Raw genomic sequence first — 26,313 nt, forward strand, 5'->3', positions numbered from 1 at the left:
AGCCGGGGGAAGAAAAAAAACAGAAAATGATGAACACATATTTTTCAGCTTCCCCCCACCCCCAGTTTGGAAAAGCTGAATGCAAACCCCTACTTTCCCCTGTTTCTCCTTCCACAAGCAGTCTCATTTAATTCCTGGAAATATTAAGCCATGGGAGGCTACACTAAGGAAGGAATCATGCAAAATTACCCTTCCTCTCTCTTCCACAAGCGGAGTTCTGCAAGAAATTTTATCGATAGTTGATAGACCTCTGGAGTAAACATGATTGAACTTTATTTTTTCTCTGCGGATAACTGCAAGAATGTAAATTGCCTAAATTTGGGTTAAAAAGGACATGCCATAATTTGACCATCAGAAAAATACAAGCTGATTAATTGTTAGTTCCTTCAAAATGAAGGTAATGTTTTAAGGTAAAGAAAAATATAAATTAGGAATGTGTATTATTTGTTGTTTTGTGTGGTTGGTTTATTTATATGGTATTTTTCTTTTGGCTATTGTGAGCTGCTTTGGGTCCCTTTGGAAAGAAAAGCAATATACAAATATTAAAATAAGTAAACAACATTTAATGCTAAGTTTTTGTTTTGGCTGTTTTATCTCGAATTTGAAAACGCAGGGAAACGCAGGGGGAGAGCAAGGCAACCTCTGACGGTCAGAAATGGCATGCATAATCCAAACAAACACCTGAAGTCGTCGGAGTGGTGACAGCGAGTGAAACAGCCAGGCATAAAAGACCTTAGATACCATTTATTTATTTTATAACTGGCCTTCTTCTCCTGTAACTCTTTCTTCCTACATATATGAAAAATATGATTTTGAAATTGACTATCCTCATGGCTTTTTTTAAATCGAGAAAAGGTATGGGATCAGAAGCTGTATGGATACCTTTCCTTTTGACCTAATCATATTAATCATGCCCGTGAGCTGATTGTGAGGATTCCAGATAAAATGTATGTTTTACTAGGTTCTGACTTTGGTTCTATCAAGTTAGGGGCTTCTTCAGTAAAAGGCAAGATGCCTAATGCATGGAATTAACTGTCCCTTGTAGAAATACATTGTACTACATCTTTTAAAAATCAGGTAATTCTACTACAACGAAACAGTCTCGCTACAGGATTATCATTCGAGATGCTGTCAATGGAGGACAGGAATGCCCAGACACCTTGTTTGAAGAAAGAGAGTGTGAAGACATCCCTCTTTGTCCTGTGTACAGGTAATTTAAATAATCAAGAGAATAAAATCTCTTAAGTGTGAGGTTTGTAGTACTTTAAATCTGTATAAAACACATGGTTAGAAAGCCAAAGTACCCTTAAGGGGGGGCAGTGACTTCTGCTAATTTCCCTCTCCCACGACATCCCGTTGAGCCCTCTAAAATGTCATTCCTGTGGATCACTGTGGTTCATAAGAGTGGCTGTAGGGTTCTTTTATCAACACAATGAGATTTCTGAGACTTCCACCAGTACTGTGACCCAACAGCCAATAAAATGGTGGTGCTATACAATGTCTCTTAGTGGTTGGGGCTCTTAGTCATGTTGCAGGGCTCCACCTGCTTGCTCCCAAGCCATTGTACAGCCACTTTTCTTTTCTTTGTTGGCTGCTTTTTGGAAAAACCTACAGTGAGTACAAGTGCATAAATAACCAAGTTGCCTCACACCCTGCTTTTCTTTTTGAACATGTTGAAAGGAGCAGCAGGACAGCAAGGTGTGGTTATTCCTGTTCAGCAATGGAGAGGATTCCAATATAGCTCTGGTCCTTGGCTTGTTCCTCATGGGGTGTGTGTTAAGTGCCATCAAGGAGCTTCAAACCTATGGCGACCCTATGAATTAATGACCTCGTTTATCCTATCGTTAACAGCCTTGCTCACGTCTTGAAGACTGACGGCCATGGCTTCCTATATACTTCCTGATATTTGACTTGTGGTTCATATCCTTAAATCTCTGAGGTCATTTTTGCATGGTAATTAGCAGCGCGCTCCAGGCGGAATTGCCCCACATACTTTTTTGAATTTTGCACGCTGAACCGTCATTCCGGAAGTGTCTGCGAAGCAGGCACAGACCTGCTTCGCATTACAAAAGAGCCCACTTAACGCGACCTTTGGTGTTTGCCACAAAGAATCCCCCTCAAGGAACAATGCAAAACAACAGAGGTGCGTTCGCTATGCATATGCTAATGGCTATGCAAACAGAAACAAAGGTGGAGGGGAGTGGAACTTCTTTTTCCATTGGGACCGTTAAAAGGCATTTTTAAAGTTGCATTTAAAAAAAAAGCTTTGAGCGAGCATCAAAATTGACCATGCAAAAAGGGCCTTAGTCTGCTGCTCAGTGTCCTGGACACTGGAGAGAACTTAACTCTGGCGTCCCCTCTTCATGCCATATAATCCTGATGTCATGTGACTTGCTGTTGCACAATTGCAGTTTAATAGATGTTCAAAGTAGGCCTTAGGTTTGATAAGGTTGAAGTCTATTGCCTTAGTGCTGCTATGCTAGAGCTGGTTCTCTTCCCTTCACAACGGAGTTGTGATGTGCAGAGTCTATAATACAAGGAGTGAGGGTAGGACGAGGCTTTATCACAGCACTCGTGTAAGCAGTATGAGTCCCAGGGCTGAAAACCACATGAATTTTCCTATGTTATAAGGAAACAGGTCAAAGCACTAAATCACTGATTCTTGATAAGCATAAAAGTTTGGTTTAGCTGTTGTCACCCAAATTATGTGCAATGTACCAGTAAAGATCTTTAAGATCAGGTTGCCAATTGATTGCAGATGTTAAATACATTTTTCTACACCAAGAACATCTGTCCATTAGTAAACATAATACAATACAACTACGTGTTATATGTGTAATTAAAGAAAACTAGATTTAAGCATTTATATTTGATACATTGGTGAACCTACTGAGCTAGCTAAACAATGCATCATGCATAGTTTACAAACATATTCGTTTTAATAAGTGATTTTCAGATCCTTCTTAAAAGTTTGATGGTTCATATCCTGTCCTATCCTGTCCTTAGGTAGGGGATACTTTAAAACCAACACTTTAAAACCACAGCCATACTATTGCACACCAATATACACACTCAAGTCTACAGCTTTATTGTAACTAATGGTATTCTGTGGAGTACAGATAAATGGCATTGCACTAGCATCAGTAGTCTGTGAGTTTCCCCCCCTAAATAAATAAAATGAAAGAATAACAGTGCTAAGCTGCTTCTAAATTGATGGGAAGATATGTAACAAAAGTTCTGTGTTCACAGCTGTATTACTAGATGAATTAAAATATTGGTCAAATTATAACCCATTTAGCACACTATATTCATTTTAATCAATGTGTATCAATTTACTGTTACATTCTGTTTCCCTTGGACATTCTCTACATTCTCTCTCATTTGTTGTCAGGTTTTTGACACAGCACAACTAAAGTATGTAGAGAGCCACTATGGTGTAGTGGATGGAGTGCTGAAGTTTGATTAGCCAAATTGCATCGGAAAAATAGTCACAAATTAGATGGACACTCCGTTTCAATTTGACGGATTATTTTTAAGATCAGATCATAGCATTGTAACTTTTCTTCTGTTACTATTCCAGCTGGAAGATCCATAAATGGAGTCAGTGTGTACTGGTGCCAGATTCCATAAGACAGGGAATGCTAGGAGTCAACGAGCCATGTGGTCGTGGCTTGCAGTGGAGAGGTAAGAAGGAAGAAGTGAATCTCCATTGTAAAATGTTGATTTCCTGCATTTCTTCAGTATCCACTTTCATTTTGTGCCCCCTATCTACCTGGGGCATCTTTTAAGCCAGGTATTTTTATATCTCACTCTCAGTAACTGTGTGACAAAAATCCTTTTGCATCTTTCCCAAACTGAAAAGAACGGGTTGCTCTTAATATATTATCACAATTGCCATGATGCAAAAGAAATACTCAAATTAATCTCCCCTCAAACCGTGGTATTTTGAATGATTTCTTTTGTACCACAGTAACAGAAAAAGCACACTCAAACTTGACTTAAGGCTTGTCGAGGTTGTAGTGACAGCGTATATCTATAGTAAGTCTTAACTTATTTCTGTAGGATTGTTGTTCTAAATAGTTTCCCCCATCTTTTTTATTTTCCTCTTTTTTGTTTTTGTTTTTGTTTTGTCTTTTTTCCTCTTTTTTGTTTTATATTATTCTACTGCCCTTTTCTTTCTTTTGTGACTTAGGGTGTCATAATGCCCCCCTATGCAGTATGTCTGTTCAGTGAAGGGTACTTAACAAGTGTTCCATTGTGAACTGTGATAGTATTGGTGTTGGCTATGCCTTTCTTACATTAATGGTTCATTGGCAATGGGCACTAATTTTTCTAGACATATTCCTCCCTCTCCCCCCCCCCATGGTTCTGTTAAGTATGAAGAGATTAGAAAATGTGGCCCCTTCCAGCTGAAGAGAGCGAGGAGGTGCATGTTTGTGTGGGTAAATAAAGACTGGAACAAAGTTGTGCTTAAGTCATATTGATCAATTTAATCAGGTCACACTGATAAAATGGTTGGCAGGTTGATTTCTAAAAAAGGAAAAGGAGAATAATGGTTGCACTATTCATTCTGGGTGGGAAGGAGAAACTCAGTCTGCAACAATGTCTACTGGTCAAATAGAGTAAAGGAAGGATCGTTTTAAGACCCATTGATTCACAAAGGAGAAATGAACATTCCATCTTCCAGATTGCTGTAAGGAAGGAAATGGGGGGGGGGGGGGGATACAGCATAATGCCAGCCCATTTACACTTTGGAGGAATATATGTATACACACATAAAGACTTTATGCATTGTAATGGATTAAAAACAATCACACAGCTGATGGGGAAAACCTGCATAAAAATAATGCCAATATGGAAGAATCCCCTTGAAAATAAAGGGACTACAGAAGTTCTGAAAATTTAAATTTTGTGTATCCCTGTGTTACCCAAACTAGGCCCAGAGATGGGGAAATTAGCTTCAAAAGGGAAATTAGCTTTAAAATTAGTGAGACATTGTAGCCTCTATTTATCAGGGTGTATATCTCAGTAGGGGTATGGCAAAATGAAATTATGAAGAAAGAGTGTGTGTGTGTGAGAGAGAGTGATTGTAAATACAAACAAATAACTTTATTGTATACAAAATAAAATAAAAAGAATTAAAAAATTAAAGAACCTACACTAAGCACCTGAGAACTGATTCCCTCAGCAAACATACAGATGCGTGCACACACATGCACACACGGAGAGTGTGCACTTTTTAAAAGGGAGAAGGGAGGAAACTGGGATGTTTTAGGGAAGGGACATACAACCTTAAATCTGGGGCTTGAGTCCTGAAGAGGTCTGGGGTAGATGCAGCAGAGATCCAAGAAGCAGAGTAGCCTTCAAAGCAAGGGGGGGAAAGCCTGCTAGAGAGGCAGTGCGGTGTGGTGGTTAAGAGCGGTGGAGGCTAATCTGGTGAACCGGATTTGTTTCCCCACTCGGCACACGAAGCCAGCTGGGTGACCTTGGGCTAGTCACTCTCTCTCAGCCCCACCTACCTCACAGGGGGTCTGTTGTGGGGAGGGGAAGGGAAGGCGATCATAAGCCGCTTTGATTCTCCCTTAAGTGGCAGAGAACGTCGGCATATAAAAACCAGCTCTTCTTCTTCTGTGAAGTGCAGCAAGAATTCTCAAAAGGAAACCAGAGTTCTGACCAACAGTGATATGGGCCAGAGATCTGAGGAACAATTTGCTGGGTTTGGGGGTCCTTCTTTTATGGACAGAAGGACCCCAGGGTAGGTGGGGGTTTGAATATTCTGTCTTTGGATATGTCAAGCAGTTTAAAGTTAATTGCTGTCAAACTTTGGTGAGAAAAATTGAGAAAAAAATACCTTGATTCGGGTATTGTGAGCCAAATCTTTATGGGCCCAAAGAGCCTCGGTGAGGCAACATGATTATCATACTTTAACTAGGTTGAAGTGAGCTAGATTTGTATGGACACAAGAGTCTGGGTGAAGCAACATGACTCCTGAAAAAAGGAAGGAGGGCAAATTAATGTCTTGAGTGACCTTTTTGAAGAAGAGGAACCAGGAGTTGGTTAATGAAATACCAACATCATTGGGCTGGGCAGACACCTCTGGGGTGTGTCAGGATCTTGGGTGAGGTCTCCAGTGTTGAAAAGTCTTTTGTTATTGGTAATGAAATGCCACTGAGCTGGGGCAGATTACATTTGTTCTGCTTTTCTTGCAGCAACACCCTTCCTCTTCATTCCTGGGAATTTCCAATGCCATGGCTCAACTCCATTAGTCTGTAAAATGGGGTGCCTATTAAAAAACTAAATCTAAAATAAGAGGGGAACCCTACTATCTAAGGGGTCTTGGCTGGAGGAGGGAGCGGGGTCCTTACGCCTGTATGTTCATTATAAATAATTTACATGGCATGTTAACTGTTTAATATGGACCCAAATCATATTTAAGTATCATTTGGAGGAGAGGGGAACGCATTATGCAATCAGTGCATGTGATACAAAGGTAATACATGCAACCGAGGTACTTTCTAAAATGAGTCCTTATCTTATCTATCCTGTCTTTAAACAGGGAAAATGGATGTTAAGACTGCAATATATATAACACATTATACTATTTTCTTTCCTTTTTTGGGTGTGTGTGTGTGAGACACAGCCTGAAGGGAATTTGCCTTCCTAAACATTTTTTTAAATGTTAGATTTATTATTATCGGTGTCTAGACCTTGATAATTGAATGCTCACATGGTATAACATACCATGCACAGATACAAACAGACTTGTGTTATGGAGAGGTTAAACAGTTACTGGCAGCAATTTTAGCATAGTGAGGAGCTTATCTGGCTGTTAGACATTTCTGCTAGAAATCTGCCCAAAATATGTTTAATGGAAGGCTGTCCCTGTAGATCATTATCGTATTTTCAGCACCATATGGTTTAAAGCTTAGAGAATCTGTTATTTGCGGTGGGCTGCAATAGTTGCATAATCTGGGAGTAATAAAAAGGAGGAGGAATGTGTGTCTGTGCAGGAAAGGAGATAAGTAAATGTTTTAGAATGAGGCTGAAAACACAGAATAACATTACCTGGGAGGTTTGGCCACAAGACTTTTCATTCCAGATGTGTGAAGGCGGCTCCATGTGTTGCAGTTGCTTCCCCAGATGCATTTCCCTTTCTCTTTGCATTATGATTTCTTCTTGTCGATGTTGTACAAACAGTGAGCATGCAAGCTATTTAGCTTCGTTATCAAAAACTTTATCTCCCCAAGAAGTCAAGAGCATACTGATATGCTGTGGTTAAAAGCTAAAAACCAAACCACGTGTAATTTTCAGTAGAGGTTTCTCAGAACCTTTTCATCGAAGGGGCACAGTTCATCCAGTCTTGAGCATTTATATGCCCCGTTGATTTGCAGGAGAAGGATGTACTTCCCCATGATTTCCTCTTACATGGGTGTAGAAACCTGACATGCAGGATCAAAACCAGTTATAAAACTGTTGCATCCATAACTACCTAACTCATTTATCTGTCCCTGGCGGCCACACAGAGTACAAAGCCATACATTGCAAAAAATGCCTGAAGTCTTTTGTTATTTTAAACCATAGTAACACCCCAAAAAGGGGTCGCCATAAGTCGGCTGTGACTTGACGGCACTTTACACACACACACAAGGAAGAGAAAAGTAAAACATAGTCCTGGATTAGAAAGAGGTAATATTATGGTAATATTATGCTGAAAAAATACATTATTTAAAAGCAGAGACTTGGCATAGTTCTAATAGATGTGGACATATAGGGCCGAAAGAGGAAGTGAGATGAACAAGAATCTGGATAGAAAGTCCCATGGTATAGAAGCCAAAATCTAATATCATTGCTCACAGAACACTGTATGCATAGAATGTCCAAAGATTAAGTTACCCTATTTTACTAATAATGAATGTGATCCATTAGGCTCTTTTAGAAAACCATTACCTCTCTTTCCCCCCACTCTCCTACTGCCATATCTTGGTCACTTGATAAATTAGATCAGATAGGTGTTACCAAAACACCAAATATTAAGAGCCGCTACCATATATGAGTGAACCAAGTGAAACTGGGCAAAAGATGTCACATACCACAGATGAAATTTAAGCCTCCATCCATAGACCCAGATTTAATAGTACCCTCAAGCTGTAAACTAGGGCTGTTGAAAAAAAATTAGTTTAATTTGGATTTGGGGTTAAATGGCCTTTTTTTTTTCTGGGGAACCCCGAATCCTGAATTCCCCTATATCGATATAGGTAGGAATTTGGGTTTAAATTCGAGATTCCCGAAAAATTCGACCATTTGAACCCATTCATGGCTTTTCATGGCTGTGGGAGGCATCTTTTGAGCTGGAGGTCCCAACTTTTCAGGGTAGCTTGGAGGGACCCTCCTTGCAAGAACCCCCATGTTTGGTGAAGATTGGGTCAGGGATTCCGGAGTTATGGGGTCTGGAAGGGGTCCCCCTCATCCACCCATTGGAATGAATAGAATTTATTTCAAATTGAAATAAAGAAAGCTTCCCTCCAGGGCAATTTACGATTTGAACTTCTGACCTGGCCAGCAGAAAGAACTTAACTCCCTGGTGTCAAAGAAAGCAGGAAGGCGTGGGGGATTCCCCCGAAATCGCAGAATTTAATCAGTGTTTCCCCGAAGCTGCTTAGTTCGGCTTCGGGAATCTCCAGCGGTTTTTGCCTTCGGTTCATCCCGAACTTGGAAGACACGAATCAAACTGGATTCGGCTGATTTCTAGTTCGGGATCAACCGAATCAACAGGCCTACTGTAAACCCCCTCTTTTAGGGGTAGTGTAGTGCCATCAAAAAGCCACTGACTCCTCAGCCTCTGATTGGCTTAATTATCAACCAAGAGCACCTCAATCTTGGATTGAGTTTTAGTCAAGTCTGAGTCGTCGTTGGCTGATTATACAGCCAAGTCCTTGTTAAGGCCCTCTGGTTTAGAATTAGAAGAACTTATTCTCCTTGGATTCCACATTATGTCTTTTGCTAGGAGGTCAGATGTCTGACCCAGTCTACTGCCTTTTGCAAGAAACATTCTGCACCCATTCTCTACCTGCCTATTATGTTTAGCTACAACAAGCTTTAGAAGCAAAAACCAACACACATTGTGCTCTTTTCATTTACTTGACTACTGTTCTGTTTTGTACTGGTTAATAAGCCTAGTTTGTTGTTTAAATAAAACCACATGCTCAGTTTTGGAAAGTATCTGCTTAATCTTATGTCACCCTGCATTAATGTCTTTGGGACCAAAGCTACTGAGAAAATGCATGCTAGCCTTTAAATTAAGTTAGGCTGTTAGAGGTTTGAAGCTGGCAAAGTGTATGGTGAACTATAAAATGCAGTTCTGTTGTATCATCTAGAAAGAAGATAACTCTTTCAGGGTGAAGTGAACCCAAGTCTGTTTCTTTGGCAAAATGTCGGTATCCAGTAGATTTATGAAGTTCGTGTAGTCTGTATGGCTATGTAGGATAATCTCAGTTCTTTCATCAAATATGGCAAAACAGACAATTTAATCTAGGTATTCACTGCAGGAGCCACTAGGAAACAGCCAGGGTTGCAGGGAAGATAGATTTGGGGATTTATTCAGTAAAACAATAACTATTGCCTGTTCCTTGCTGGACTCCCTGGCTGATATCATTATGAACATAGGGAAGTCATCGCACTAGTTTAATTATAAGGAACAAGTGGGGGACTGGACCCTCAAAGAGTTGTAGGGTCATCTCATTTTCCCCTCCCTCACTATTTCCTCATTCCCTTCCGTGAAAGCTCCCATAGCCTCTTCCTTTTCCTGCTTCGTTCTCTCCTTCCAGCCCACCAATCAACATGCCTTCTGTCCCCCTGTCTTTATCTTTCCCTCCTTCTCTTCTCCTCTCCTGGCAGCCTCTACCTGGGAAAACCATGGCCAAGTTGCACATTGCTAGCTTCAATTGACAATTCTGTTACATTTGCTTAGCAATGGGCACAGAGGGTATCCTCCCTCCTGTGTGTGTGTGTAAAGTGCCATCAAGTCGCAGCCGACTTATGGCGACCCCTTTTGGGGTTTTCATGGCAAGAGACTAACAGAGGTGGTTTGCCAGTGCCTTCCTCTGCACAGCAACCCTGGTATTCCTTGGTGGTCTCCCATCCACATACTAACCATGGCTGACCCTGCTTAGCTTCTGAGATCTGATGAGATCAGGCTAGCCTGGGCCATCCAGGTCAGGGATCCTCCCTCCTAAAGCTACAAATTCTCCTATCTTCATATGGAGTCAGAGAGAATTGGACTGAAAATATTATGTGCTCATTTATTTATATGCTTATTTATTGTGTGTGAGATAATGTATAACATATACACACAAACATACCAGATATTTAAAAAACAGCATTCAACAAATAGAGAAATAGTATCTCAGTTTTTCAGCATGGACATATCAAATTAATGTAAAAAGTACATGAGGTCGAATATCGTCATAAAATTTATAATTCCATTATAATGTAATCACAACTCCTTTCTGAATAAATTTATTCAGCATAATTCATCCTGTTTGTATATAAAATACAATCTTTGGACATTATGTCTATGCCACATATTCTATAGAACTATTCACAAAATAGAAGCAAAAAATGTTTTTTTTTCCTAATAGTGGGCAGCATAGCAGTTTTAAACATATTCATCAATTTGTTTTAGTCCTTCCACTATGTTCCATAAAGATAATTTGACAATTCAAATAGGGAGTCTGTAGGGGTTTTATTGCCTTTACTCTGTTCAGCATGCCACAAAACTATGGAATTTTGTCAACAATTGCCATTCATTTTATAAACGAGTTTCAATTTTGGGAGGGTTAAGTACATTTATGATTTATATTTATTCATTCAAAACATATATCAGTTAACTAGAACAGTGTATGTATAAAAATAATAAAATTGCATTTTTTTAAATCTGTAAAAGCATAGCACTAAAATTCTAGGCAACCATTGTTGGCATATTGTAAACATATTTCCCCTCAAATTGGGGGTCATTAAGTTATTGAACATGTTGAAATCGACTACATTCCCTAATTGGATCATGTTTGAATATTAAAAAGGTCAAATGCTGAGTTTGAAAATATTGGAAAATACTGGGTTTGTCAAGTATCATCTTTTCGTTAGACGTTTTTCCTCCTAGATCTCTTATATGAGCCAATTTGTGTTCCTGCCTATCTCCCATATTACTAAAATTTCCCACTGATGATATGTTGTATTCATTATAGCCAAAGGTACATAGGATAACCCAGAATTTATTTATAATTTATATTTATGGCTGACATTAAAAACAGATTTATTTCATGGATTTACCTTTCATTCCTTAAGATATTCCTCACTGTTAAACCACAGTAAGAAATTATTTATCTTTACCTTTCATTCCTTAAGATATTCCTCACTGTGAAACCACAGTAAGAAATTATTTATCTTATACGCTGTGGCCCTGGACGGCATAAGTGGCACGAGCTCCGGCGCAGGGGCCCCGAATGCCAGTGCAGCCCCTTCCTGGCCTCCAAAGGACTTTTGTCCTTTCGGGTCAGGAATGGGCTGTAAGAAACGACACAAAACAGATCTTATTTTTGTATGCAGAAAGAAATTTATTTGGTTTTACTTCCAAGCAGGTCTATGCAAAACCTGCCTGAAAAAAAGTCACTAGTCCTCAATACTAGAGTTGACTTCTGCTATATCACTGGGAGTTTTCTCTCTGTACGTCTGTATAGCATCCTTCAAATAAACCTCACATTTTTCTGTAGGTAGAATGTGGTGGCAGCCTTGCCTCCAAGTGACTGTGAATCTCACTGAAAATTGACCAGGGTTAATTTAACCTATTGAGGGACGAAGGTCTAACAGCACCCAGATAATACATCTGACATGAAAATTGCCCTTAAGGGAAGCTGGAGCAGTTGGGCCCTCTGTGACTCCTATAGAATGCTTAAATTGGGCTTATATTGTTGATATTATTCATTTATATTGACTTTCAACCTACAAGCATGGCCAAGCAAGAAATACAAAACAATAAACGAGGCATCCTTTATGTAAACAGATATGGTCAGATTCATTAACAAATTAAACTTTAATGATGACAATATAGTTTGTCATTGCTTTCACTCTAATTATTTTTGATTACTCAGTTATGAGCCATGTCATGACCATTTGCCAACATTATCATTCTTTTGCTCTTCAGAACAGATTGTTTATTATCTAATTGCTTAAGAGCTGCATGTGGTTTTCTCCAAAATTGCTGACCAGGAGATGTAGTCGTATGATTTATGTACGACTGGTGAGAAACATTAATTGAAAATTTCAGAATAGCAGAAAATCCTACAAACACACACAGACTCATGCTTCAATTCTGCCCTGGTGAGTTAGGTTCAGAGTTCGATAATGCAGGTGTGTGTGTGAATCTTGTGTAGGGATTAAGGTTTCTCAGTATTCCTTAAGAATCATACCATAGCTGAATCCCTAAACTCAGCTATCCAGGCTTTGCAAGCATGGTTAAAAGAGTATAAAGAAATGATAGTTACGTCTTACGGTTTTCCTCGCCAGTATCGGAATGATTAGCATTTTTATTCCTTAAGTGGATGGCTAGAGCGAAGGCAGGAAAGGGAAATCCACAAAGGAGGAAAAGATATAATCAAAGGTATCTATTTTGCATATAAAAGGCAAGGTTCTCAATTCATTCTCCATGCCCCTTACTCTGAAGTATTCCCATTGAAATCAATTGGGGCAGGAGCAAATTCTATCAGCATGTGAGTGAATCACTTTGAGATCATTCTGAAAGCAAATGCTCCCAGTGTCTCTGAATTCTCTTACGAGTATGTAGCACATATATAGATGTCCCGCCGCCCCCACACACACACGTGTGTAGTATTAGGTATTACCTAATACCAAGGGTTGACCCAAGTATGGATTAAAAAAAACAAAACAGCATGGTTCTAGCTACAATTTGTTGTTTTGCAAATCTGGAGAAACTGCCAGGCGTACACAAAAATCTGATTTGGTAAAGGGAGGGTTACCCCTCCCCCAAGGAAGAACTCATGCACTTCTACCCCTGCTCCCCCCCCTCCCCATGTTTGAACATCCTTCTGGTTTGTCATAGTAATCCAAAATGGCACATGAAAGAGGAGGCAAGAGAGAGGGGGAAGTGGATCCAGGGGAGAAGGAGCCAGTGGGAGGGAGAGGAAAACAAAGCAGAGACTGCCCCACTCTAGCCCTGACCAAAATCTGTGTGTTAACATTTCATGCTTGCATAGAAACCAGCATGTGTAGTACCCCATTCTTGTAACCTGTACAGGTTGTGTGGGTTGAATATATACTTAGAAAATTTATTTCTCCTGTCCCGAAAGCAGAATGCAGCCTCCTACCAAATAAAGAGTTTTAAATGTCAGTCTAGGATGTAGATTTTCCATCATTGCTCTCCTGGAATGCTTCAGAGTTTCCTAAAATCCCTTTCTTCCTCCTTATGTAGTTACATCATTTGTTTGCAGCTTCTCCAGGAAAAGCTGTTCAAGGTGCCTCATGACATAAGAACAAAACAACAACAACATAAAATATGTTAAAAAATAGCTCAATAAACTATCCAAAGAAGCAATAAAATACTATCCCAATCCAGCAGCTCATAAAATCCAACAGTTTGCCTGGAATAAAATAACATAAAGGTGTCCTATGCTAATACACTAGAAATTAACCAGCTAATTTTGGTGGATGTACACCAAGCTGTCAATCTTTAGCTGATTATTTCGTAGGCATCCAGGGCAGGAGTTAACCTTGGAGAAGCATGTAAAGACGATCGTTGGTATATTAACATCCCATTCCTGACCTCCAAGGATGAAAGTCCTTTGGAGGCCAGGAAGAGGCTGCGTCGGCATTCGGGCATTCGGTGCCAGCGTCAGCATTACTTACGCCATCCAGGATGGGCCGGACGCCGGCAGGGAGGCCTGGATGCTGGTGGGGAGGCCTGGACACCATTCTCCCAGTGTTGTTGTGGCAGCGCCACCCAGAGACACCAGCTGGACCTTCCGCGGGCGTCCCACTGGCGCAAAGGCCTGTGCCGGTGTCCCAAGGGGTGTTCCTGGGGCATGCCGGGGACAGAGCTGCCAGTAGGCAGCTTCCTATCGCCTTTCGGCCCGGCACGCCAAAGGGGAGAATGGCGTTGCTGCGCCTACTTTTATGCAGGTGCAGCCTCTCAAAATGCCCCATTAAAAAATTTAAAAGCCAGTGAAAGGCTTTTTAAAGCCTTTTCACAGCCGGGAAATGGGTTTGGAGGCACGGCACTGGTGCCATGGCCACGCCATCCCCGGCCGCCGAAAGGTGAGGAATGGGCTGTTAATGAACAAGCGTCTAGTGACAAAGGCTAACAAACTGGCTCTTAAAAACGGGCAGCCCATTCCTGAGCCTTTCAGCCATCGCAGATGGTGTGGCCGTGGTGCTGCCACGGTGCCTCCAAAGAGGTTCCCCAGCCTCCAAAAGGCTACAAAAGCCTTTTAAAATTTTAAAAAAGGAAAAAATGGGTCATTTCCCCCCACTGCGAACAATGAGGTTGTTCCAGGAAAATCCTGGCGCAGCAACCCTGTTCCTGGAGAGAGTGTTCCCAGCCTGGAGGGGCTATGGAAGCTGACTAACATCAGCTCCACCCTCAGGAATCCTCCCCACCACCACCACCACAGCGCCACATTTCGGGATTTATGTCCCAGACAGACTGCTCTGCCTGGGGAGCAGTGTGCAGCTCCGCGATGCTCAGGTGCCAACGGAACTACCCCCGCCGCCAGCATAAGTGCCTCTTATCATGGAATAAGAGGAACTTATGCTGGCAGTGGGGTCACACCACCTCCTAAGCCCAATCACTCCCAAACCTCAGGAATGGTCCCTAAGAGCTAAAGACTAAGAACGATTTTAGTGTCTTGGTTAGAGTATCACACTCGTATCTGGGAGACCTAGATTTGAATCACCATTCTGCCATGGAAGCTCACTGCATGAATTTAGCCAGTTACATATTCTCAGCATAACATAAAGAGAAGGAGAGGGGAATGATGTAAGCAGTTTTAGGTCTCCATTGTGGAAAAATGATGGGTATAAATAAAATAATAAATATAGCTGAAGATGGGGGGGGCAGAGAAAAGGTGGGTGGGAAGACAAATGGGAAGCATGGAAAGGGAGGATACGGTGGTTTCCAGGAGGAGCAAAAGAGGAAATAGTGTGGGGAGGGGGGTTCAGGGCACCCCCAGAAAGTCCTTGTGGGTTTCCCACTGCACAACCGGGCCCAGCAGACAGCACCACGCAACTGGTCCTTGCCCAGCAGCTGGCACCGTGCAATGGCTGGAACCAAGCAGAATTTTCCTAGGAAGAGGCTTCCAAGGGGAGGGAAGGAGGGAAAGCTGAAGATAGGAGGGCTGATAAAGGTTGGTTGGGCAGTGGGTGGGAAGGAGAGATGCAAACAGGGAAACAGACATTCTCACCCTGAAGGAAGGGCATCTTGAAGCGCTGGGACGTTCAAGATGCCCTTCTACCTCAGAGCAGAAGGAACCCTCTCAGTGAGTAAACGTGGTTCCGTTCTTGCTCTGAGGGAAGGGCATCTTGAACGTCCCAGCGCTTCAAGATGCCCTTCTACCTCAGAGCAGAAGGAACCATCTAAGAGAGTAAACATGGTTCCGTGCTATGGGTGCTTTTGGAAAGATGATCTAGTGGGGGAGGGGAAATGAGATGTCCTCTGCAAATCCTTGTAGGTCCCCCATTTATAGTGAGCATAGTAGTCATTACATTCATTTTTTTCACCTGATGTTTCTGAAAGAGGCAAATTTCATTTCAGTCCTTAAGATATTCTGATGTTTTGTTTATGGTTCTCCCTTCAGTAATTGGAATAGTTACAAGAACCAGAAAGAAAGAGAAAAGCAGTTTATCTATCCATCTTCTCTTTCATAACTTTCAGTTCCCATTTCTTGTTGATCAATTAAGTATTAACTAAATGCCATTAATCTGCACTCTGATCCAATGAAACTGTCAATTTTTTTTCCTAGAGACATTTTGCAGACTTTCCTTCTAAATAATGAAACATGCACATTGAGTCAAATTGGGTGGTTTCCTGTAAAGATTTCCTTCTTTTTATTTCATGCAAAATGAAAAGTACCACTGTATATAAAAATTCTTAACTGTGTGTTGGACATTGGTTCATGCTGTGTCCTTTCCAAGGGCAAAGTAGATTTTTTTTACATTTCATTGACTGTCTTTAAAACGTTTACAAATTGATCATAAACATTTCTACTTGGAAATAAGCCCGACATTACAATCAGGGACTCGAGGCACTAATTGTAAAAGAACCAGGGGTGTAATGTTACCACCATAATGCATCTGAGATACAGGATAAGGCAGCTGAGGATAACATGGTGCAACAACAAGAATTCATACTGACCAAGAGCATGCAGTCTTCCATGTGTAATAACCATCCCCCAAATCATCAAGACTTTCTGTCCGTCACAAGCTATAGCATTCTCATGGCGTCCCAAGGTTGGGTCTGAATACCTGCTCCCCCTGAAGCTTCTGAAACCTGCTTTGTTGCACTACCTTTGGGTTGATACCAGGGAAACCTCTCTATTAGCCCCCCCTCCCTTCTGAGTGCTTTGAGCATTGCAAAGATTTCAACTCTGGAAAATATAGTCGCATATAAAGAACCTGTGTGCCCTGGGGGGAAATTACATTTTGTCAGTCTGGGGTGCTGCTGTTGCAGGGTCAGGAATCAAGCAAGAAAGGTCAATTCTCTGATTCTTGCCTAAGAAAACCCCTCAGCATAGCACTCCTTGTATTCCAGGCAAACATTATAAGCCACTGAAAATCATATACCAACACCTGAAGTTGCCTTATAATGATTGCTCTATCCGGGTTGGTATTTTTACTCTAACTCACATCAGCTCTCCAGGGTCTGAGATACAGGTCTTTCAATTTCTTTCTATCTGATTGTGTTTTTAAAAAACAAAAAACCTGGCGATACCAACAACTGAACCTGGGACCTTCTGCGTGCAAATCAGATGCTCTGTCACTGAGCCACTGACCTCTGGAGCTGTAGAATGAACTACCCTTGATGACCCCACCCAAGTTAGATTAGTGCAGACCTTGACAGCAACACTTGGGTTCTCAAAGCAGAAAAACTTATATCAAAGTGTTATAAAAAAATCAAACATTAAAAAAGGACCAGTCAGCAACTGAAAAGCCCAATTCCTTTTAAAAGAAAAACAATAAAAAAGCAAAAACTTGTCTTCAAAGGGGGACTTGTGAGAGAGGAGAATGGGCATACTGGGAGTGTTCATTCTACAGCTCCAAGCCATCACCTGCTTCTGGTTAGCAAATGCCTAGTGTCCAGACAAAAAGATAAAACTGGGAGCAGGGCTTCTCTGGGTGACGGTAAATCTCTGTTGAGGGACATATGCTGCCTGAAATATTTTGGCCCCAGATAGTTCAGGGCTTCAGAGGTCAAAACCTCCACCGGGGATGCACACAAACAAAGTCAGCCTTTCCTTTATTTTGTCGTTATAGATTTTGGCAAGGCTTTGATTGATACAAGCCACTTTGGGAGACAGGTGTCAAAAAAGCAGGGTATAAGTCTAACATAAATCAATAAAAATAAAACCAGCACTTTGAATTGAGGCAGAAATAAACTGGAAGCCAATGAGAATATTTTGAAATAGGAGTCCACACTCAAGCACCTGATTCTGGAATCACCTCTAACTTCATCTGCCTGTACCCTTCCCCTGCCATTTTTGTAAAAGCCAGGGGTCAAATAAAGAAGCAGTAGGTTGCACCTTTTCAAGCAGCTTGTCAATATCCTTCAAACATAATCAGTTGGATCCAGAAGAAGCTTGCAGAAGGAGTTGACAGAGCAGACCTTTCCTTACTTTCTCCTTCCCAGAGCAGCCTGTCCCAAAAATCTCTCATAAGCAAAATGTACCACAGGTCAGGGTGTTGCAGCAATGATTCGGGTACCATTATGTCCTTCTCCCTCCTCTGCCAAAACAAGTTGCTAGTGGGAGAGGAAGAAGAAAGTGATTTTGCTGGATTCCTCTTCATTGCTTTAGTGCCCCCTCCTCCTGTGATATGTTTTGTCTGCAAAGCTCACCGGTCCCTCAGAGGGGATTTTCAGCACAGTCTGGAGAAGGAAGAAGATGTGGAAAGATCCGCTCCACAAATTTCTCTCTTCCACCAGATCCAGCTGAAAGTCATCCAGCAAACAAGAGAGTGCTCTAGGAACCTCTCGAGACTTCACCATTGCAACTGCAGAGTCTGATAATGTACAATGTTGCCTCCAAAATTCCTTGTCATTACAAATGGTTGAAATTTCTGAGGAAACGTCATAAGGGGTTGATTCCAAAGGTTCCCTCACTGCTGTTTTGCGGCATGTCGGTGGCAGAGAAGTATGAATGGTTCCCTGCCATCACCACTGCAAAAGGATGACCCAAAGATATGACCAAAACAGTACAAACTAGAATGAAGGATCTCAGCTTCTGCCAGACTGCCTGCAGCTGGCCTGATTCTGTTTGACCAGTCTGGTGTGCTGCTAAGACACATGACCACGTACTTTTGCAGCTAGTACATGCCCACAGTCAAGCAATCACTCACCCCTCCACCCAGAGTACCTTGTGCTAATGAGATAGGATCCAAGCGCGAAACTCCCTCTTGGTCTCAGCCTTGAAGCTCCCACGATCTCACATGCACCTATGTCCATCTCACCCCCTCTCTGTCTCAACTTACAAGTCATCATGACATTACGTTGCCAGAGAGGAGCCTTCTGCAATTTTTGCTAGGCCTGAAAGCCTGAACCAAAGATTTGAAAGGCCAAGAAACTGCTAGGCAAAGCCAGTTTCTTGACTATACTAAGTCAGACTATTGGTCTGTCAAAATCACTGTTGACTACTCTGACTGACAGCTGCTTTCCTTGGTCTCAGGTTGAGTTCTTTCATGTCACCTATGACCTCTGTTGAAAATAATAATGCTGAGACGGTATTTATTAATCAAAGTAACAAACTTTATCTAATCTATAGGGAAAAGGTAAAACGGGAAATTCCTGATAAAATAATAAACTCCTAAACTCTACATAGTCAGCTTACTAAAACATTAGGTTACATACCAACAAGCAAATAGGCACAGCCAGCAAGTGGCTATACGACTGAGTTACTAATTAGCCATTTTACTAAAAACTCTACAGGTAACCAATTGAGCTCATTAACCAACTCAAACAATGGCGTAATTCAAATTGGCAAATCAGTTTCTCAAGCACACCAAATAATACATAGGATTGACTAAAAGCCAGATTATACTTCAAGGTCAGGTCTATGATTTTGCTAAACAAATACGTTAACCCCATAATGACTAAATTTAGATCTTGACTATTACAACAACCTCATCCTTTTAACTCAAAAGACCACAGATTGAACCTGGGACCTTCTGCATGCTGCTCTGCCGCCGAGCCACAGCCCCTTCACGAGAGTCACAACTTCCAATATGCAAAGTCAGTGTTGTATATTGGAATTGAACAAGTTCCCATACCTACTCTGCCACAAACATTTCAGGTTGATCTGTGGCTAGTCATTAAATCTCAGCCTGTGTGGGGTCAACGAAATGGGATTTGCCTTTTGTATGTCAACAGAGCTGCCAGGAAGAATTAATGCAGTGCTTGCATCCATCATCTACAGCTATTTATTTGTCCCAAAGCAGTGTACTTGTTTTTTCTAGTAGTGACATGTGATCTGAATGGCTTGACTAGATGGTTTTTTGGAGCTTTCAGCTTTACGACTCCATGGAGGAATTTTTTCTGTGGCATCTTAAAGGTTATATTGGCACAACATGCCATAATAGCATTCCTTTATGGAGTAGGATTGGAATTGTTGCATTGGAGCATTATACTAGGAAAGTCTTTTCAGGCATAGGCTATCATAGAATCATAGAGTTGGAAGGGACCACCAGGGTCATCAAGTCCAGCCCCCTGCACAATGCAGGAAATTCACAACTACCCCCCCCCACGCACACACACCCCTAGCGACCAGAAGATGGCCAAGATGCCCTCCCTCTCATCATATGCCTAAGGTCACAGAATCAGCATTGCAGACAGATGGCCATCTAAATTCTTCTTCTGAGTCATCATTGTTGGGTGCATCTAGAGGACCAGACTATTAGCTGGTGACCACTTGAAGGAAAGTCTCCAAATGACTTCACACTTGTTATCTTTCTATCAGCACCCTGAAAATTGAGAAGAGTCTTTACAGCAATCTGTCTCGACAGTAATATGCGCAGTGTTACATTTTATCCAAAGGCAATTTTGTAATCTGCAGAGTTTCAGTAAAATAAAGATGACAAAGGATGTGTCAGACAAAATTATACGCATGCAAAATCTGCTAGCATTTTCCTCTAGCTGTGTACTTCTTGTTCAAGAAAAGTGAAACAGTAGGAGGTTGGGAGATCAATATACAAGCATTTGGATACCTTGTGGAGCATTATATTTCCAACCATGTGCCCTCCCATACTATGATATGAAACCAGGAAGAATAAACTCAGAAGAACTGTATTAGACAATAAAATACCTATGCAAGGAACATTAGAAGATCCAAAATAATGAGAGCAGAAGAGTGAAAAGACATCAAAGCTTTTCACAGTATGACTTGCTTGATTAATAGGAAGGGGTAGGAGACTTGCATCAGATCAATGGGAGATGCATCCCTTAAAGACAAGTCCACTGTACACAATTTACAAGAGCTATTAGCAAGCCTCACTCGTCAAACACTGGTTGTGCCTAGTCTATTTAATAGGGACCCAAATATAAAGATCATTTTAGCTGTTTAATGAGGGAAGGGGGGGGTAAACCTGCATTTTATCTTTCATCCCCCTATTAAGTTTGGATTTTATTTAGCTCTCCTTAGATTGCTTTTATGTAATGTGCAGTGCCTGAAATTCAAGTGTCCATTGTAGGTGATGTCCTTTTCTTGGTATCCCCCCCCCCAAATGACTGATCAGCATTTAAGCAACACTATGGTAGATGAAAGATGCAGACTGTTCTGGGACTTGCTCAAAAGATATAATGAGAGAGAAATGGGGAGTTATCTTTCTAGCACACTGAATGAAGGGTGTTATTCACTTCGCACTACTTCAGAGGGAAACTGCCTTTCTTCTGTTGAAGGGTCAAATGTGTGATTCAGACTTTCACAACAATTATTAGACAGTTTTGTTGGAGCAGATAAGAAAACTTAATCCCTTCTTACACAGAACTCTATTAGAACCTCGTGGGGTTTGTATACCTATAGAGTTTCCAGAGTTTGTTTACATAGTAGACACAGAAATCTACGGTGTGTTACCCAGATAGTGTCCTATAGAGAATCTTATCCCAAACTCAGTGTTCATATGTGTGTGCCGGGGGGTGGGGGGTGGCTTCGTTTCAGAATCGGCCAGATTTGGTTTACTTTATGGTCCATGTACCATTTTTAGGTATATAAGTGATCCATAAAGCATTTATTAACAAGGTTGAGCTAGGAATTCAAACTTGGGATGATGTACTCTGCCCCAAGACCCCTTATGGGGGTCCCCAGTCGGGGGAAGGCAGGCACACCGGCACATCTTTCCCCAAATTGGATCTGTCCCAATGCCAAAAACTGCCTCAGCTGTGACGGGAAAAAAAAAACAAGAACAAACAATAAACAGAGGGAGGGTGAGTGGGATTCGCTGCTGCCAAACAAGATCAGGCCGGCTGTCCGGAGAAGCCGCCCTTAAATGGGCGAGGGGGGGCAGAGCGACGCAGGGAGCACCTGCGTCATCCTCCCCCGATGCCAGACTCCAGAGCCGCCCACCCCGAGTGCAGCAATAGCCGGCAACGCTATGAGGGGCAGGCAGGAATGCACAGCCATGTGACGGGACAAGAGCGGCAATGCCCGCCTTCCCTTCCCCAACAGAGCCGCCGCCAGCTGACCACAACAGCCAACCATGGTGAGTCATGGTCACGCATATTAGTTGCTCTCTGCAAAACTAGCCACGTGCACCAAAGTTTGACTTCAGACTCCTTTCTGACAATCCCTTCCACCCCTTACTATTGTACATTCTGAGGTGGGACAGACACTCTTCTTTCACACTATGCTCCAGTTTGCTCTTTAGTCCACCTTCTTCCCATTCTTTGTGCATCGAGCTTCTGTGGACATCCTTCTCTGCAAGGATGGAATGGAATATGTCGTTCATTTATTCATTCACAGAAATATGTTTCATCATTTAGACACACAACATTGTTTTTAGTTTCATGAAAATGTTGAAGTATTCCGAATGCTTTTGGTTCATAGATTTGTGTGGCGGGCGATCAGACAAATCACACTGGGTTTAAGGGAAATGGACTTTTTAAAAGTAATTTTTGATTGATTAAGTTCTGTCCACATGAAAATGTATGCAAACGTAGTTGAAACGGTTACCTTCCGCTTTTAGAACCTTGTATGTTTTTTCTACTTGAGAAATGTAATGGATGAACATTAATATTTAAAAAGTAGCAGGAAATGGAGAAATAAAATCCTACCTGATATGGGATCAACATTCTTTAAAGGCAAGTACAATTAACGTGAAATACATTATCGGTTGTAAATGGACTTCTAAGCCTGCAGGTGTCAAAGCTTCGTTGTGCAAGTGGTACTTGCCTGGTATCTTTCCAGCAGATAAATGCATTTCAATTTATTTCCCTGGCATTAATGTGATCCCAAGCTACTGTGTTTTGGGGACTTGTGATTAGAAGGGAAGATGGGCCTTTCCATATAGTATGTCAGGTACAGTTAAGAAAATTGTCATCTGTCATCCCTTAGGAGAGTTCAGTGACCTCTCATCCTCATTTGTCTAGTAGTTGTCTTCGCCCAACATGTGAAAAACACATAGGAATGTATTTTATTAAAATATGGGTACGGCCCTGAACTTTCTTCCCCATCCATTATTCTAGGTACCATCTATCGTTTTATTAATAGGTGATTTGATAACGCCATTTTAGCTGACAGGTAATAATCCTGTCTCACTGCAGAATTAAATATGAAAAGAGGTGAGTGTTTTTTTAATGGATGCATAAGTAAGTCACTAAGGAACTAATTGGTAGGTAAGTAGAAAGAATCATTTATTTGGTTGTCGCGGCAAACATTACCAGGAAAAGAGGTGTTAAATATTTCCCTCCCCAGGAAATCCATATTTGAAACCCCACAAACAGATATGTTGAAAATTGCATCCTAGCTCAGGGTTGCTGGTTATTAACACAGTGAAGATGTTGTATCCCTCTTTACCAAGGTTCCAGTAAAAGACACAATCTCATTGATTAACCAGATTTTTCCAGAAGATATAACAGCCTTATTTCACCATTGTTTGACAACAAGTTATTTCCTATGGGATCAAGAATTTTATGAACAGATTGATGGAGTAGCTATGGGAAGTCCACTCAGTCCAGTAATAGCAAACTTTTACATGGAATATTTTGAAAAGACAGCATTAGAATCAGCACCTTACAAACCTACAGTCTGGTTCAGGTTCGTAGATGATACATTTACCATTTGGAGCCATGGTGAAGAAAAATTAATGGACTTTCTAAACCATCTTAATAATATCCATCCAAACATTCAGTTTACCATGGAAAAGGAAATTGAGGGTAAACTCCCATTTCTTGATACTCTTGTCATCCGTAAATCAAACCTTCAGTTAGGTCACAAGGTCTACCGGAAACCAACTCACACAGATCGCTACTTACACAAAAACTCCAACCACCACCCCCGACAGAAAAGAGGAATAATCAAAACATTAATGGACCGTGCAAGACGGATCTGTGAACCACAGTTTCTAAAGGAAGAAACTAATCATCTAAATCACGCACTGCTAGCAAACGGCTACTCCAAGAATGAAATCAGAAGGGCCATTAAACCAAACAAAAATCAGAAAACTCAAGAAAAACAGTCTCCCATAGGAAAGGTACAATGGTTCCATATTAACATACCATACCCTCATTAGCACATTATCTTGATACTTACAGGACAATACTTTTGCAGGACAATACTCAGCTCAAACCCAAACCCTTTCTGACTATATATTACTCTTCCTACACCCTTGACACTGAGAGACACTGTCCTTCAGTGTTACTACTCTGAAGATGCCTGCCACAGTTGCTGGCGAAACGTCAGGAAAGAAAATTCCAAGACCACGGTTACACAGCCCGGATAACCTACAAGAACCAACAGTGAAGTAGCTTAGCACTTGGTAAGATGTAAACACTTCAGGCATTATAAAGTCACTTAAGAATGAATTGTAACCTTTGATGCAATTATGCACCCCGATTGTTGTCAGCAGTAAAAGTTTAGATTTCCAGTTTTTAAAAATAGTTTTATGTCTGCCATTAAAGATATATACCCACTCCTTCAAGATTCAATTTACATGCTGACCAACCCCCCACATCTTTTTTTCTCTCTCTTGTGTAAGACAGTAGGTGTCTTTGTGGTACAAGCCAATGCTTTATGAGATAAACAAATGAGTAATTTAGGGTTTGTCATCCCTGTGTTCCATATACAGGCCCAGTCATAATTTTTAAATTGTCTTTTAACAAACACTAAATCAGAGTTTCTTTTTTGGAAACAACAGTTGTATTTCATAAGGTATATTTGACAGTTCATTATCTTATCTATGAGAACTCCCCAGGACTTCTTACAGCTCTTCCTTGAAACAATATCCCTGCAGTTGAACTTGCAGTAAAAGTCAAGGTCATTGCAGTTTAAGAATAAAGTTTTATATGGGAATTACCTGCCTGCTATTGAGAATACAAATAAATCAAATGTACTGATACAATATCTAAGCTTACAACATCTTGGCTGGTGTTTTATTTGAATCAAGTTAAAAGAATTTGCACCAGTTTTGTTTTTGTTTTTTTATATATAACTGTATCCTCCTTGGCAAGTCTTTCTCAAGAAAGTTTTCCACTAGAACTAGTGAGAAACTACTGTAGAATTGACAGAAATGGGGAAATTCTTTTATTATTATTACTATATTTTATTTTTATATAAAGGGATACAGGAAAGGGGAAAATGGGGGAATTCTTGTAATTTCGAAATCTTGTAAATGAAATGGCAAAATATTTCTGTAGCTAATAACTTCAGGTAAAATTAGCTTGTTTCCCCCCCCCCCCCGTCGGTGGCTGTTTTGGGGTTGAATTAATCAGTTGTCATCCCCTTCTCCCATTCTCAGACATACACATGCATGAACATCCTTTCATTTTTTGCTTTAGAACAAAGGATCATGAATATTGAAAAGGCAAGATTGACTGCGGTTTGTTTCATCCAAATAAAGTAGGCTTGCAGGGAGAGGCTCCTGTTTATAGAAATTATACCTAATACTTGCAAGAGTCTTTCTGCAAATAAATCCATTGCTACTAATGAAATGTTTGATATCACTAGATAACTTTTCAGTACATCAATAACAGAAATCTTTAATTCATAAGTTTCATAATTGCTTTCCAAAACGTTGCCGGTAGGCAAAGCTTGTGTGTTCTGCTAATCTTCAAGCAATAATTTACCAATGAGTTTTTGTTTTGTTTTTTATGTTGTTGACATCTGTCATGCAAAAAAGCGTTTCAACTTCTACTTTAGTTACGGAACATTTACTGATTGATAAGAATCATTGTGCTCTTATAGCATGCTGGAATGATTTAAAACTTGTTTTAAAAAATTCTGGATCCTTTCTAATGTGACATAAAATGCTTTAAGTGCTCTGGCTGCAATTTAGAAGGGAGGAAAGTGCGCTTAACCCTATTGAGCTTCTCTACACTTCGCTTCCTTGATCATGGTCTAAGGCTACAGTCCACATCCCCAATAGCAGTATTCCCATTGAGAAATGGCTGCAAATTGAACTCTATAATTGTAATGTGAAGACCCTGAAAGAATTGCCTCTCATTTCGTATAGAAGGTAGAACTTTCCAGTATGCCACAAGGCAATATACACATGAACACGAAGCTGCCTTATACTGAACCAGACCCTCGGTCCATCAGAGTCAGTATTGTCTACTCATACAGTCAGCGGCTCTCCAGGGTCTCAGGCAGAGGTCTTTTACATCACCTTCTTGCCTGGTGCCTTTAACTGGAGATGCAGGGGATTTAACCTGGGACCTTCTGCATGCAAAGCAGATGCTTTACCACTGAGCCACAGCATTATGATTCCAATGATTGTTTGTTGTGCCTGGTTGCCAAAGAGATTTTGTTATTTAATTGCATGGCCTATGTCCTTAAAGCTGTAGGGATCATATGGGAATCTGAGCTGTCATTATATTTTCTTGATTGGTTT

At 41.0% G+C, this 26,313-nt stretch overlaps 1 protein-coding gene across 1 annotated transcript in view; it reads left to right on the forward strand.

The window, feature by feature from the left end:
- THSD7B (thrombospondin type 1 domain containing 7B) overlaps window positions 1–26,313 on the forward strand; it is a 466,994-nt gene that overhangs the window by 250,538 nt on the left and 190,143 nt on the right. The window contains exons 10-11 of the mRNA XM_056861246.1: window positions 1,078–1,210; window positions 3,581–3,684. Coding sequence (XP_056717224.1) covers window positions 1,078–1,210; window positions 3,581–3,684 — 237 coding nt within the window. The remainder of the gene's footprint in view (window positions 1–1,077; window positions 1,211–3,580; window positions 3,685–26,313) is intronic.

This window comes from Euleptes europaea, chromosome 15, assembly GCF_029931775.1.
Source record: "Euleptes europaea isolate rEulEur1 chromosome 15, rEulEur1.hap1, whole genome shotgun sequence".
Classification (NCBI taxonomy): Eukaryota; Metazoa; Chordata; class Lepidosauria; order Squamata; family Sphaerodactylidae; genus Euleptes; species Euleptes europaea.